This window comes from Ipomoea triloba, chromosome 7, assembly GCF_003576645.1.
Source record: "Ipomoea triloba cultivar NCNSP0323 chromosome 7, ASM357664v1".
NCBI classification, from domain to species: domain Eukaryota; kingdom Viridiplantae; phylum Streptophyta; class Magnoliopsida; order Solanales; family Convolvulaceae; genus Ipomoea; species Ipomoea triloba.
Window position 1 is genome coordinate 4064421 of NC_044922.1, and position 16502 is coordinate 4080922.

A 16502-nucleotide genomic window follows, 5' to 3' on the forward strand; every position below is an offset into this window, starting at 1 on the left:
AAAAAAAAAAAAAAAAAAAAACAGAAGATTTTAAGCAAGTTTGCACGATTTTGGCACGCCATTTTCTTTATGCGGGTCTCACATTTTCAGACAAAAAACCAGACATCCTACAAGAATCACATTTCTTCTCTAATCACCCTCCCTCATTCATGTTTTCTCAAAAACAACACCAAAATCTACACATTAGAGATTTGTCTGGTATTTTTTAAAATTTTCTGATGCTCGTACAACTTAAACACCTTGGCCCAAATTAAACACCTTGGTCCTGTTTGGTAAAATAATTACCCTATCAGTCAGTTTTGGCCTATTTGACCATTATTAATTGTTTGATTTGGTTAAAAAATCAAACTAACAGCTAATTTACCAAACACTTTTCTATAATCAGCTAATATTATCAATTAATTATACCTTCTAACCCAATCAGCTAAAAACATAGTTAACAGTCATTTACCAAACATGGCAACTTCCTGAGGTATATATAGACTAACCTGGCATGTAATCCGGTGCACAAGCGATCCCAAAAGTCCATGATATGATGGCCAGCCAAGTTGGACCCACTCTCCAAGCCATTGATGCATAGCAAATGCCCAAACCCATTGCAATGGAAAACGCCGTGCATGGTGTGCCCTTCCAACTCAATCATCATCACATTCGGCCGTTGGATCTCCGACGTCGAATTCGTGGCGGCGCCACCGCCGTACAAGTTGCTGCTACTTTGCCGCTGACAGAAGCTGAAACAAGCCGCCATTGTGTCCTTTGATGGGAACACAAAATGGTATTTCTTGTTGCAAATTAGATGGTCACCCCATCCTAATCAACATATAATCCAATAATTTCACACACAAAAAAAATGTTAATAATGTATGCTCCCATCCTTGAATATAAACTTGTGATTAGCATAGGAGATAATAAAGAGTGTCCACCACCAAAATCTTACCTAACAACAAAGTCCACATACCCATTTTCTAAGTAACTTACCACTAATGTAATATAGTCACTAGTACTCAAAGAAAAAGTAACTTACCACTAAATTGCATGCATACCTATATATTGGCAATGCTTGCATTTGGGGTTGAGGGACAGCTCAATTGGTTCCTCGACGACGAAGAGGAAGACGTATGACGGTGGGTGGCGATGGACCTCGAGCTGAAACGACCAGCTCGGCATTGCCCCGCACAATCCATTCTCGGGCTTCGCGTACTCCAGGAAAGCTCTAACGTTTTCCTCGAAGTTATGGCTGTCAAACCCTGCCGGGCAACCATGCTCGCCAAATGTCTTGAATTTATAAACTCTTTCGCTTCTCTTCCTCTTCTTGCACCCCGTGAGATCCAAACCACCCGACATTGTCTTTTACCTTCCTAGAAGATGAAGAGGAAGAGAAGAGCGAGGGATATAAAGGGAGTAGGAATATATTATAATTGAAGTTATATAGGTTCAAATATTAAAATGGTCACACATATCTTGCCAAGAGGGACTAAAATCTTATTAGAGTGTCATCCGAAGGAGGCTTTGGAGTTATGAAAATGGAGGAAAGGCCAAAGGGGAAAACTCACCATATGCATGATTTTGTTTTGAAAAATCTGCCGCGAAATTGCATGCATTAACGTAGTATACTCATTTTGATTAAACAATTACCCATGCTTTTCACCCTCCTAAGTAATCCACCATTTAAATTCTTTTGTCACCCGGCAATTTTTGTGGTCAGTTAGGGCATGCTAATTAAGAGTTATGCATCATATTATGTATCTACACATACTTATAGCACTTAATTATTACACCTTTTAACTTCTTGGCCAACTACTATAAGCCTTCTGATCCTATCTGGTAAAGGATCACAAGAAGGTAAACAAGTCTAGGTTGCTCATAGCTAACCGGTTTAAATCAAGAATGCTAATAAATAACTTCACTGGAAGAGTCAAACTTGGAACTTTATGATTTTCAAGTCAACTATTTGACTAATTTAGCTATATATGATTGTCCCTGCAAACTATTATATTTATTCACGAAGTCGTCACTAATTGTTTGTGTTACACATGTTCTTCAGTGAATCATGTGGCTTATGTCTTATCAAGAAGTTCTCAATTTGGTGTAGAGGTTTGGGTTTTGACCCTTCCTTGTATTTCTGATTTGGTGATTATGCCTTAATAAATTTCCATTTTTCTTTAAAAAAATTGCTTTATTAATAAAAAAAATAGTGATTATGCATCAATAATCGTTAATAAACCAATTTTTTAAGTGGCTAATAAATATACAAATCTCTTAATTGTCTCCAAAGTCATCACGCAAATACTTCCTCTCCGTTCTTGTTGTGAGTAACGTTAGCCATCTACTATATATATGCCATTAATATTTTAAATAGAAAATCACACAATTCGCTTATTATTAAATATTAATTTACCTTAAACAATACGAACTTATGTAGTGTTACATTATTAATTGAATTTAATTTAATTATAGTTTTATTAAGTTTTTATTACAATTTTCATTTTTTTAAAGATTTTTATTTAATTTAATTTTTGTTCATCCGTGGGATAATGTCAATTTCTTTTTCAAATATTAGACTTATTAGTATATATAAGTAAAAATAACTCCAAAAACTAAAATGCTCATATAAAGTGTGACTAGCTAGTAAGTATTTAGCAATTGATGACCAATAATCAATGATCAATGACTAGTAATAATAGGCTAATAGCTGTTGACATCTAAATTAAAGAGCAATAATTATATTCAACGATGGTAGTTACATATTATTGTAGACTCTAAAATGTTTAGTTATAAGCCTTGGATACACCTCAACTAGTAAACTATTTCAAAATAAGTTTATAAGCTTTACTTTGCTAGCGGTGGCAATGTGCAAGGTTTGAAACGCTAATATACAAGTATTTTTGGGGCATGTAGGTTAGTCAAAACATATCACGTGATTTACTCCTTCCACCAGTTTTCAAGGTATGAGTAGTGAGGAGTCATTAAGTTGGAGGTTAAACTTATAAAATGTTGAGTTATAACTAATTAATGATTTTTTATTTTTTTTCTTGCTTTCAAAAAACAAAAATAGAAAATCTTGCACAACCAATTAATAATTGATTAACAATAGTACCTCACAATACACACAAAAAATTATATCATGTCTCATGCACATCAACACTCTAACCTATTTATAGGGTTAAAGTGTTTAAAGAAAATAATATAACTTAAAGGAAAATCATGTTTTTGATCTCTTAATTATAGCCTTATAGGGGTATAATAGATTCAGACTCCCAATTATAAACGCTCCCTGTCTTGTCCAATTATTAGTATGGTGACATTTTTTTCACCTCATCAAAATAAAATCAATAGATATTGCTAGTTTTCAATCGATCTCAAAATCTACTTTTTTAGAGCTTAACTTGTAAACTCACCTAAAATTTCTCATTCCTTAACATATTTTTCTTCTCTCCACATCAATGAGAAGATTATGCATTTAAGTTATTTGGGTTGAACTCACAAATTCTTAAAAAATTAGGTGTTTAGTCTTAACTAGTTTGTCGATTGGAGGGGAATAAAATGTGAGGGAATTAGAGGATTCTGGTAAATTTACAAGTTTAGCCCAAAAAAAGCTAGGTTTTGAGACTGAAACTAACCATCTTTAATGATTTTATTTCATTGATGGAGAAAAAACGTCACTTCATTAACAAATATTAGAGAACTACAAATGACCAAGTGGAGCATTGGAGAAGATTTAGACATTTTGCCAAAGACCTTGTGGTTAAACAGAAGTGACTCTCCCAATAGGGAGGTCATGGGTTCGAGCCTCAGTGGGGGCGATATTGATATATTGATTCGTCTACTGAAATTATATATGGGCAGATACTACATGTAACAAGGTCAATAGTACTAAAAAAACAAATATTGGAGAGAAATTATATATGGGCAGATACTACATGTAACAAGGTCAATAGTACTAAATTAAAAAAAAAAACAAATATTGGAGAACTAAAAGTAATTAAAGACACTTATAATTAGATAATTGAGTCTACTATAACTTATAATTGGAGGATAAAAAATACCACCTTTTTTTTGTATAATTTATTAATAGGGTATACTATTTGAATCCAAATTGTAATCACCCCATATAGGATTTGATGTAACAAAACCTCAAAAAGAGACTATAACTTGCCTTGTCCACAATATCCTGAAATGACAATTTAGTAGTAGAAAATTGGTGGCAACTACAAATGATAAAGGAAAAGGAAAAGGTGATTGGGCCCTTCAAATCTAGCCTTTTGCTAAGCTTGCATATTGGGAAATGGTATGTTAACACAAATGTCTCGAGTTTTAATATTATACTACTAATTCTAAAAGATTATGTTGTAATTATCACCAAAAAAGAAAACAATGTTGGAATTATAATATTTGAATATATAATTAAATATTCGTGCAATTAATTTCATGGATAATTAGACAAAAAGTTGTAGCTTAAGTCACGTGTCGAGTCACTGAAGCAACATCTGGCCACCAGTCGTGTTATGCCACTTAGTCCCCTCCTATTCGTTGAAATTAGAAGTCAAAATATTCAATGCGTATGTGAATTTTCACACTCAATAGACATGTAATATTAATTAAGCATAGCAAAACTCTTTCAAATTGTAATCTCATTTCATACTTGTAAAACTCCAAACCCTAGCGCAATTTAATACAACAAAAGCCCATAGCTAGCTATTATTTTAGTCACTTTTACTGATCAAGAAACTCTTTCTTGGCTTAAGTCTCAATATTGCTACCAGTGGTTTCTTATTAATACAATCAGTGGTATTCCTGGCTATTAATACAATCAATGGTTTTATTGCTGCCACTTGTGGCCCAATCTCATGTGCAAATGATTCATACCTTGCGCATCACTTGCAAAGAAGCTCTTTCTTGGCTTAAGTCTCGAGATACTGACAAAATATGCCTTGAGCCTGATTGTCTTAATGTCGTGAATGCGATTATACGAAGGGGCAGAGATCTCTCATATTGTGGTTCAGTCTTAAATCACTGTCATGTTTTAATAAACTCTTTTAATGAGTCTTTATGTCGTTTTATTCCTCGTTCAACGAACCAGTTGTCCCATACTCTTGCTAGGGGCTCTAGCTCTTAGTCTATACGGATCTCTAATTCGGAAGGTACTCCACCGAGTTGCCTTCTTTCTCTTTTGAGTTAATAATAGTTTTCTTCCACTTTCAAAACAGGCCCTTAAACATTACCCCACAAGTTCCTCCTACTTTTAGTTTGAAAGAAAACATATCATTTAGTTTTGTATTAAAGTTAAGACTTATGCAAAAAGTTATGAGTTCAATCATCTACGTCACTTGATTAAAAAGAAATTATGTCCATGTGTTATGTATAGCCATAAAAAATAATCGACCCATACATATGAGGGACATGTTAAACATATTGATGGCTTTATCAGGATCGAGTCCACCATAAATCAGGTATAGAGGTACAGAATATGGGGTCGAAAAATAATAATCTTTATTACTGGGTGTGAGGCCCAATAAAATAGATACAAAACCCAAGGCACTGGCCTAAAAATGATGACCCAAAATAATAAATAAATAAGCTAAGGATTAAATAGGCCAAATATAACTTAATATGTAACCCACAGGACTTGAACCCTGGTGTACCAACAGAAAGGAGGAGACCAGATTACTTGACCAAAGGTGTCTTTGAGGTGTGTCTTATATGAATAGACCCCCCCCCCCCCCCTCTTTATATTGTTAGTGACTCAACCCAGATCACCCATGTGTACGCCATCCACACCCTGTCAATTCCAGCCAGACACGCATCCCGCGTAGTCCCTATCTGTCAATTGCCTCAACCACCAAACGCAACAACTTTCCCTTACCCCTCGCGGGTGGACGCACGATGACAGGCGTCCGTGTCCAAGGGCGGCTGTCACGCCCTGGCGCTCCCGATCGCCCAAGGCGACATGTCCAACCGCCACCCCAGGCAATTGGGAAACAGCGACTGCGCCTGCTGGCGCCCCTACCACCACTGGGTGACTGGGTCCTCCTTGCACCGCCTTGTACCCCACCTTGCACCTGCTCTCTCTTGGACCTTGTCTTGCACTACCTGGCACCTTACCTTGCATTCCTCTCTCTTGGGCCTTGCTCCAATTTAATTAATTAATTAATTAACAAGCTCAATCCCTAATAACACCATCACATATAATACATAAAAAAAATTACAAACCAACTACCAGTTTAGACTTTTTTAAAGATAGAACATACCTTTCAATTCCTACTAAATATATATTGATAATGATTTTCGTGAACGATTGAGTTGATTTTGGATGGAGATAAAGAGCGTTTTTTTAAAATTTTATTATTTAGAGTATTCATAATGTAAGAATTAGGATCCTTAAGTTGAAAGAAATACTTGCGATGTTCAGATGTTACAAAATTATCCATCGATTACAACTCATGTAAAAAAGACATGTAAAATTTTTTTTTTATTTAAAATAACATCCTCAAGAAGAAAGACTAAATACACTATCTTGGTGACTAATTAAGAGTACTATAACGCTATAATTTTCTTATTATTATTATTATTATTATTATTATTATTATTATTATTATTATTATGTTATTTGAATATGAAACTAATATTTATTTATTTCAATAAAAAATTTGTTACGACTAATATATAATTTTTTGAAAATTTTGTTACGACTAATAAATAATAAATAATAAATAATAAATAATAAATAATAAACTAACATAAAAATAAAAAATTAAATTACTAACGGTGGTGTGCCGGTGTGCCATGCAGAGAGCAACGAAGTGGGACACGAAAGAGGCAACGAGATAAGATTAAACGAACAATGTGCTAGAATTTTGGAATTATATTTTTTTAATCTATTTTATTGAATTTAATTTTAAATACATTAAAATAAAATGTATTTATTATATTTTATTTTTATTATAATTTTACGATAAGATAGAAACACAACTTTAAAGGGTCTCTCTCTTTCATAGGTTTCTCTCTTCTCTCTCCTCCGCCTTCTCTCTCTGTCTTTCTCTCTCCTCTCTCTTCCCGGAAGGCAAAAAAAACCCCCAAAGAGCTGTTTACCAACAAGTAAGTTTTCTCTCTCTCAAAAATCTGAACTTTTTCTCTCTCCCTCCCTCTCTCTCCATAAATTTGAAATTTTTTGTCCTCTGTTTAACGCTGCGCGGCCTTTCCGTTGTCGTATTTCTTTATGTTTATTTAGTTGATTGCTTTGTACATATGTTTAGATCTGATGGGTTTTCACTAGATCCATGTTTAAACCCCGAAAGATTGTAACTTTTTGGGGGAATTTTAGTTGGAAGTGTTGAATTTGACGATTGTTTTCTCGAGTTTTTAATTGCGCCATTCTCTGAGAATTGTTTGTATCTTGATCCGTATGTTTTGATTGAAATTGTAATCTTTATTGCAATGCGGAGTATGGGTATGTGCGAATTTGGAGATTTGTTTGTTGTTTGGATCTGCAAAACGCAGTGTTTAATGCTAGGGTTTCAAATTGTAAGTTTCATGGTTGTGTGTGGTGTATTGTATGAGGATTTGTGGGTTATATGTACTATGAAATGATAGCCTGTGTTCTAAATTGTATGAAGATTTGTAACCAGCTTGGTTGGCGTGAGAGGTCGGGAGTTTAATGGCCAGCACTTTGCCCCAAATTGTACAAGATTTGTGGGTTATCTGTACTATGAAATGATAGTCTGTGTTCTAAATTGTATGAAGAATTGTGGGTTATCTATACTATGAAATGATAGTTTGTATTTTAAATTGTATGAGGATTTAATATAGGTGTTTTTGTGTGTGGATTTGTAGCGGTCTGAATGGATGATGATGGATTGAACATGAGAAATTGGGGCTATTATGAGCCAACCCATAAGGGGCATCTGGGGCTCCAGCTTATGTCATCTGTGGTTGATCGTGACACGAAGCCCTTCCTTTCTGGGCGTGATAATCCTTCCATGATAGTTGGGAATGGGATTTTTCATGCCCGGGATTCGATTGTTTCCCAGGTGCCCATAACGCATATAGACTACATTCGAGATGGGTGGATAAACCACAGGGACAAGTTCTTGCATATGCTTCCCGGGAACCCTTATGGGGGCGGGGTTATGGCCGAGCCATCTGGAACGCATTCGTCTATGCAAATGCTACAACAACAGCAACAGCAACCTGACTCGACCAAGGATGCGAGTGCTAGTGCAGAGGACCCGAGCCTTGGTAAGGATGGCGGCCTGTCAAAGAAACGGGCAGCTGCCGCGCCAGCGAAAGGGAAGAAGTCGAAGAAAGGGCCGGGTGCATCAAAGAAGAACGACAACTCCCCTGCACAGCGTGCAAAGCCAGCAAAGAAGAGTATAGATGTGGTTATAAGCGGGGTAGATATGGATATCTCGAGCATCCCTACTCCCGTGTGCACCTGCACCGGGACACCTCAACAGTGCTACCGGTGGGGATGTGGAGGCTGGCAGTCGGCGTGTTGCACCACAACTATATCAATGTACCCTTTGCCTATGAACAACAAGAGACGCGGGGCTAGGATTGCTGGGCGGAAGATGAGCCAGGGTGCATTCAAAAAGGTGTTGGAGAAACTCGCGGCTGAAGGCTATAACTTCGCTAACCCTATCGATCTAAGGACTCACTGGGCTAAGCATGGAACTAACAAGTTTGTGACCATCAGGTAAACTCGTATTCGGGTTATATCAGTTTGTGCCATTTCCATCTTTAGCTTGTATATATGTTGGTGGCCTTTTCTGTTTCAGAGCCGCGATCCATAAAAACTATTGACATTTGAGATTAATTTCTTGTTTTCATTTAGTAGGTAGCAATGCTTTGTGGCCACCTAGAGTAGGAGGATTCAAAAATGTTTTCTTTTATTTATTTAATTAATAGATTATTTTGTGATCTTTATTTTGTTGCCATCAACAATCTTGTTTACTGCACACTGGTTTGACCATGAGAAGTTAGATGTGAACCATATTGTTTGGATGATAGGAGAGCAATCTCACCACTATTTCAACATTATATTTGCCTATCAAATCATCAATCCATTCATTTAATCTCAGTGGAATGAAATGATATAACATATTCATAATTTCATATAAAAGGATAACATTTTAGCTAAAAAGTATATAAAGTAGTGAACTTGATTATATGTGCTAGGGATGTGAAATAGTGAACTTGATTTTATCAAGTTTATGTAGGGAGAAAAATAAAGACATGTATATTGAAAATGAAAAATTTTAGAGCATCTCTGGGGCGAAGACGACCAGTTTTGGTTGCCTTCTCTGGCAAAGGAGACCTTTACTAGTTGTCCTCGTTGGAGATGGTGACTGCGACGACCGTAGTTGTCCCGACGAAGGAGACCTTTTACTAGTTGTTCTCATCGAAGCTGGCGACCGACGACGGCTGTAGTTGTCCTGGCGAAGGATAGGGGTGAGCAAAAAAACCGGAAAATCGATAAAATCGATAACCGATAACCGAACCGACCGAAAATTTCGGTTATCGGTTATAAGGGAAAAAAAAATTTGGTTATTCGGCCATTCGGTTATTTTTTCGGTTATTGCTAGTTCAAAACCGCGGTCACCGAATAACCGACACCATTTATATATATATATATATATATATATATATATATATATATATATATATTAATAAATATTTTATATATATTACACAGTAAGCAATTTCAGTTTACTGTTTAGTTTATTAATACACAGTAAGTTTAGTTTATTAAGTTTTAGTTTCTTAAGTTATTTAAACATACTTAGTATTATATGTTTGGTTTTTGGACTTTGCAGTGTCATATTATATGTTTGGAGTTTGAACTTTGCAGTGTGGCAGTTTGGAATGGAATTTAAATAATTTTATAATATTTATGTTGATGTTAGTATGTTACAGAAATTCGGTTTTTCGGTTACCGAAATAATCGACCGAAACCGACGTGTTCGGTTTCGGTCGGTTATGTGTGTATAATCCGTCGGTTATGAACCTTCAAAAAAATGCTTTCGGTTATCGGTCGGTTATTGACCGTAGCCGACCGATGCTCACCCCTAGCGAAGGAGACCTTTACTAGCCATCTTCGTCGGAGATGGCAATCGACGACGGACGTAGTTGTCCTTGTCGGAGATGGTTACTGGAGAAGGTCATCGCTAGTCACCGAATTTTTGTGCTTGAACTGAAATGACCTTTACTAGTTGTCCTCGTTGAAGATGACTAGCCGGTGATGGCTAGTTGTCGGATTTTCGTGCTTGAACTAAAATGACCTGTAATAATAGCTTATTTACCAATTCTTGGGCTTCATTGCCTCAAAAAACTTTGTTAGTTCGTTATTAATTAGTTTAATAGTACAATTTAACAAATATATTATGTTTGATGTATTTTAATTTTTAATTAGTATATATATTTAATATTAGTCTTGTTTCAATGTTTTAATGAGATCTTTAAAATGGTACGGAGTATAATTTATTTTTAATAATATAAATTTTAAATTTATGTATTTAACAAAATAAAAAAAATACACAAAAAAAAAAGAAATAAAAGATAAATTTAGAATTGAATAAATAAGGACAAAAGAGTAATTTGTACCCTCCTCTCAAATTTGGTCGAGGTGAACAGTATATGGCACAATACTGTTCACATTCGCCAAATTTTTTGTCTTTTGCCGTTGGGTAGGAGTACCAAATATTGACGGAATGACATTGGAATATGGCATTTTGACGTCTCTTAGGAGATGCTCTTAGGCAATAAAGTTGTCAATTCTTTGTTTTGTATATAGAAAACCAAAATTGAAGAGGATATGTTGAAGAAAATGAAGAAGTTAATATAGTTTAATGATTTTATTGCTTCATGCTTGCAACTCACTACGTCAAAAGATTAAGAGATTAAAACGATTAATATTAAATAAGGGACAAAATATTTTCAGTATAATCATTATACTGTCTATATTTTTAAAGACAAATGAATATTGTTAAAGTTTCTCTACTTCAAATGTAATAAAGGTATTGTCATCTATTGAGAGATCCTATGCTATATCTATTTGAGACTTGTAATGTGCTTAAAGAGGAAAATAAAAATAACGTAGTACAACTCCAAATAAATAGGTCAAATTGTTAAGTTTGTAATCACAAAATTATAAATTTGACCTTTTTAACCAAATTGATTATGATTATAAAGCACAATTTATTCAATGTCCAGCCTTACATTAAAGATTTCAAAGTGAAAACAAAATCAAAAGAGAATTCTGGTTAAAAGAACCTCGTATGCATAATGTTTTGTTCCATATCATTCTACACACTTCTATCAATTTATAATCATATAATGCTACCAATAATAATCATGGTATTCAATGGTTAGTCCCGCAACGCAGAGTCATTTCCATTTTTTGTCCTACTGTTATTGGGGCATTGCCAATTTTAGTCCACTTCATTAATTTTTGCCACATTGCGGTCAGTCTTATTTGGTCCTTGCCATTTTTAGTCCACAGTTAAATTTTTTGTCAAATGGTCATCCAAAACAAGGATATTTTTTGTCTTTTCATGCTTTGGTCATCTCTTTGACCCTTTGTAGTGGTTTTCCTTACACATTTTCTTCAAATGAAGAGGTCCGGCGAAAGCCATGTGAGTCATATTGCAAAGCCATGGCTTTCGCCGGACCTCTTCATTGGATGAAAATGTGTAAGGAAAACCACTGCAAAGGGTAAAGGAGATGATCAATGCATGAAAAGACCAAAATACTCTTGTTTTAGGCATTTATTTGACAAAAATTTTAACGGTGAGCTAAAAGTGACAAGGAGATTGGCCGCAATGTGACAAAAATTAATGAATTGGACTAAAATTGGCAATGCCCCAATAACAGTAGAACCAAAAATGGAAATGACTCCGCAACGCATTACACGTTACAAAAACTTTCCAAATTTTAAAATTAAAAAAAGAAAAGAAGTGAGGTATAGATCTAGAAGTCACAAAATCCACATGGGACAGATCAGCTGATGAACATGACGAATCCAATGATGTTGCCAACATTTGCTAGTTGCTACACGAGGAAATGCATGTGACAAACATTTGCTAGTTGCTACACGAGGAAATGCATGTGACAATTATGCTTCTTGTTGTAATAATGTGAGTTGTTTTCACTTAAAACGAGAACGTTTTGAGTGAAATAACCTTAGAAAAAAAAAAACAAAAAAACAATAACTAATCGACCGACTACGCAGCCTAATCGATACCTAAAAAGCCTAGTCGATGCCTAGGAAGCATAGGCAGTTAGCGCCAAAGCAGCCTAGATGGTCAGCGCCTAAGCAGTCTAGATGGCCTAATCACCTACCTAGACCACACCGATTATAATGATATGCTAGGCGGGCGGTCAGCGCATAGGCGCCGATTAATCAGCATCTAAGCAAAATTCTTGCAACACTACAAGTATGATATAGTTCTGTATCGAATATTATCAGCAATAATACCCAATACAATCAAATATAACATAGTTCTATTTTTGGTAAGATCAACACTAGTATAGATCGACATCTTAGAAAAATAAGTTTTCAATGGTATAAGAGGTAAGCACATAAATGCTTTGTAAAAATACATATCTTTCCTGACAAGAAGATTCACACAATCTCATGAAGATGTACAGTGCTCATACATGATCAATTCAAAGCTTCAGTAGAATTCAGTTCAACTGTTCCATCAACAGTAACTAAAAACATGAAAGCATACATCACTTAAAGATCTGGATTCGGTCCAAGATGCTGCACTGTGCAACCGCAGTAAACTAACCACTAATGGCATGCATATTACAAAGTGAATCGAGATTCAGGCATGCATATTACAAAGTGAATCGAGATTCTTATACGAAAATCTAGACACTGTACTATAATTACAGGAGTACTATATGAATATATGAAAGTGTAGATAAGTCGACAGAGCTACAGAAGTAAAAACTTGTGATGTCAACAGTATCTAAGGGTCCAAAGTGCAATTTGGCACAAATGCCAGTCGACAATAATGGAGCAAATTAATTATGATGACAAGAGGAAAGACTTATGCCAATAGTCGATGGGTACGAAAACCAAAATGTACTAATGCCACTAGTTCTCATAATATGCAAAAACAGAATGCAAGTTAACAATGTAAAGAAACGAATAATGTAAATAAGCTTCTAAAAGGGGAAAGGGAAAAAGGGTAACACTAGAATCCCAATTACTTGTTCCAAATTAGGACTAAACTTAATCATGCATCAATGCTCAGAATCTTAGTGCACAGACTACACTTCCATATGCATATAATAGTTGGACCCTAGTCGGCAAGTTTTATCTTCTAGCTCAATATTATGAAGTTTCCTATCGAATAGTCATTGATCAAATTTGATACAAGTTTGCTAGTAGAAATACTGTAGAAGAACAATATAAACATGAACTCAATTGCTAAGCCATACGATTGCTCGGGAGGCAGTTACTCTAAATCTCTAATACCATAGTAGACCATCAAAACCTATGACCATACCATCCAAACAAAGAGAAATGATAAGGTTCATGTCAGATGTACTAGACAGTACAATGATAGTATGCAGCAAACAAGATACATAACAGCATTATAGTAATGGTGATAAGAGATGGCCAGGCTTGGTGCAAAAATAATCTAATAAATATAAGAGAAATATTCATGATTCATGACTGCTACTTTAAGTGGCCAAGAAACATTAATGGCCAATAAAGAAACAGAAGAGAAGTTTAATCTCAAATGTCAAATTCTTAAGTATAATTGCTGTAAAATGGACTAGAAAGTACAAATTAAATCTTGGCCATGGCCATCGAAATATATACAACAAAAAACAGAGAGCATGGCAATGACTGTCAAGAACTGATACCATTTGATGCGAGTTTACCTGATTGTCACGAATTTGTTAGTACCATGCTTAGCCCAGTAAGTCCTTAGATCGATTGGGTCAGAAAAATTGTAGCCTTCAGAAGCAAGTTTCTCCAAAACCTTTTTAAATGCACCTTGACTCATCTTCCTACCAGCAATCCTGGCTCCCCGCCTTTTGTTATTCATAGGCAAGGGGTACATCGATATAGTGGTGGTGCAACATGCTGACTGCCAGCCTCCACATCCCCAACGGTAACACTGTTGAGGTGTCCCGGTGCAGGTACAAACGGGAGTTGGGATGCTTGATATATCCATATCAATTCCACTTATTACAACCTCTATACTCTTCTTTGCCGGTTTTGCACGTTGCGCAGGAGGGTTGTCATTTTTCTTCGGTGCAGATGGCCCTTTCTTTGGCTTCTTTGCTTTCGGTGGTGAGGCTGCAGCACCCAGCCTCTTCTTTGAAGGGCAACTATCTTTACCGACACTTGGATCCTCCACATTAGCAATTTCCTCCTTAGTCGAATCAGTCTGTAGCATTTGCATAGATGTTTGAGTTCCCGAAGGATCAGCCATTACACCACCACCATAAGGGTTCCCGGGAAACATATGCAGGAATTTGTCCCTGTGGTTTATCCAACCATCTCTAATGTAGTCTATATGCGTTAGTGACGACGCCTGAGAAACAACTGAATCCCGGGGATGAAAAAGACCATTGGTCCCCATCATGGAAGGACTTTCGCGCCCAGAGAAGAAAGTCCTAGTGTCTCGATCAACCACAGATGGCATCAGCTGCAAACCAAGAGGCCCCTTATGGGAAGGTTCATAATAACCCCAGTTCCTCATGTTCAACCCATCATCATCCATTGAGAGCTACAGAAGTTCAAGGAACACAAATACCATTACATTAACTCCTTACTAAACTCTCACCAATCAAACTTAACCATTGCACCATTTTCATTTCACAACACAGTAAATCATGAAAGCCAGCAGAGGAAATACAACAGAACTATACCAATTTTCACATTCAAACCCTAAAACTAAACTCTTGGTTAAACAAATTAAAACACCCAAACCAAAATCAGCAACCAAAAATGAACCACCCAACTTGCAAAGACTCATCATCGGCATTGCATATCAGATCATAATTTTATCAAACCCACACCGATAAGATGCAAACAAATCACCAGCAAAAAGGAGTGAACTAAAAATTAAAACTTTAAAACCGCCTTGAAAAAAATTCACCAAATTAAACATTAACAACTAAATTTCCCATGAAGAATTTACAATCTCCAGTCTTTTGAACACGGATCTGGTAAAAAAACAATAGATCTAGCTAAAAGAATAGCGGAATCAGCCAGATTCGTGTATATGAATAACAAGCAAGGCAGCTTTAAACTAGAGACCCCAAAAAAATAAAATAAAATAAACCAAATCGAACTTATGGAAAAAGAGAGAAAGAGGAAAGGTCCATATTTTTTATGAGAGGGGGAGAGAGAAAGAGAGAGAACTTACCTGTGGGCAAACAGCTCCTTAGGGTTTTTTTTGCCCTTCGGGGAAGAGAGAGGAGAGAGAAACCCAGGAGAGAGACAGACAGAGAGATGAGAGAGAAACCTAAGAAAGAGATCGACCCCTTAAAATCTTGTCTGTCTCCGGAAACTATATTTTCAATTATTAAATTATTAAATTAAACTATTATATTGAAAAAGGAAATATATATACTCTCATAGATTTATTTGAAGAAAATATTTAATTCTATGTTAAAACCTGTACATAACTAGATTCGGCCCAGTACTTGCACGAAAGGTAAAATTTCTCATCCTAAATAGGCGAATAAAGAATTTAAAGTGAGTTGAGACCCGTGAACCAGTCCTACCACCAGCCCGGCCCACGAGTATGTGGGCTTTGCGGGCTTCATCCGTGCGGGTCATGGGCCGATTAATATTTTTAAACAAAATTTATTTTTTTTTTTAAAAAATGTTATACTCTATAACTCATTATTATATTCAAATATTTTAAAATCATTGTTCATTGTATGGTATATAATATAAATATAAATTAATACTTTCGCATAAAAATTAGTACAATCTATTATTATAATTAAAATTAAAATATCATTATCTATCAAACTGTAGTGTATACAAATTAAAATTTATATGATTTTTTCTATTTATATATTTAAATATACTAGTAATGTAATATAAGTAATTAAGTATTAAAAAAATAATACTTAAATTGGTTGGCTAACGTAGTCTTGGCGCAACCCTTTGACTTGGAAGATGTGTAGTTTTTGACTACACGAACATCAACAAGGCTCGTTCCATGGACCTATATGCCCTCCCAAGCATAGACTAGATGGTCATAGAGACCGCTCGCTGGGTGCGAGATCTTAAGTTTCATTGATGCTTTTAAGAGCTACCACTATACCTTCATAGCAGAAAAAAATGAGAATAAAAATGTTTTTACCAAATCAAAATGAATTTTTTTTGTTACCAGGTAATACCTTCTGGATTATGAAATGGGAGGGAAACGTACTAGACGATGATCAATTGGTTATTCAATGATATGCTCTGAAAAACCAAGGAAGCTTACGTGGGCAATATGCTTGCCAAAAGTAGAGGTTGG

At 35.6% G+C, this 16502-nt stretch overlaps 3 protein-coding genes across 5 annotated transcripts in view; 1 reads left to right on the forward strand and 2 right to left on the reverse strand.

The window, feature by feature from the left end:
* LOC116025459 (PHD finger protein MALE STERILITY 1) overlaps positions 1-1344 on the reverse strand; it is a 4832-nt gene extending 3488 nt beyond the window's left edge. The window contains exons 1-2 of the mRNA XM_031266690.1: positions 1044-1344; positions 489-810 (exon numbers count right to left, since the gene is read on the reverse strand). Of these exons, the coding sequence (XP_031122550.1) occupies positions 489-810; positions 1044-1344 (623 nt within the window). The remainder of the gene's footprint in view (positions 1-488; positions 811-1043) is intronic.
* Positions 1345-6978: 5634 nt separating this feature from the next.
* On the forward strand, positions 6979-8931 carry LOC116025870 (protein BASIC PENTACYSTEINE2-like). 3 transcript variants are annotated; one of them, XM_031267239.1, is made up of 2 exons: positions 6979-7095; positions 7831-8931. In XM_031267239.1, the coding sequence occupies exon 2, from the start codon at positions 7839-7841 to the stop codon at positions 8694-8696; it is 858 nt and encodes a 285-aa protein (XP_031123099.1). In that variant the 5' UTR covers positions 6979-7095; positions 7831-7838; the 3' UTR covers positions 8697-8931. The 3 variants fall into 3 exon arrangements, with proteins under 3 accessions (XP_031123099.1, XP_031123100.1, XP_031123101.1); XM_031267240.1 differs by having other exon boundaries at positions 6995-7095; positions 7807-8931; XM_031267241.1 differs by having other exon boundaries at positions 6995-7095; positions 7834-8931.
* Positions 8932-13633: 4702 nt separating this feature from the next.
* On the reverse strand, positions 13634-15521 carry LOC116025929 (protein BASIC PENTACYSTEINE2-like). Its single transcript, XM_031267308.1, has 2 exons — positions 15393-15521; positions 13634-14750 (listed from the first exon to the last, which is right to left on the reverse strand). Exon 2 carries the CDS (start codon positions 14742-14744, stop codon positions 13893-13895), a length of 852 nt encoding a protein of 283 aa, XP_031123168.1. The 5' UTR covers positions 14745-14750; positions 15393-15521; the 3' UTR covers positions 13634-13892.
* Positions 15522-16502: the final 981 nt, after the last annotated feature.

Bases quoted from the DNA above. Each gene is read 5' to 3' on its own strand.
- LOC116025870 (XM_031267239.1), top strand. From the start codon at position 7,839: ATGGATGATGATGGATTGAACATGAGAAATTGGGGCTATTATGAGCCA.
- LOC116025929 (XM_031267308.1), bottom strand. From the start codon at position 14,744: ATGGATGATGATGGGTTGAACATGAGGAACTGGGGTTATTATGAACCT.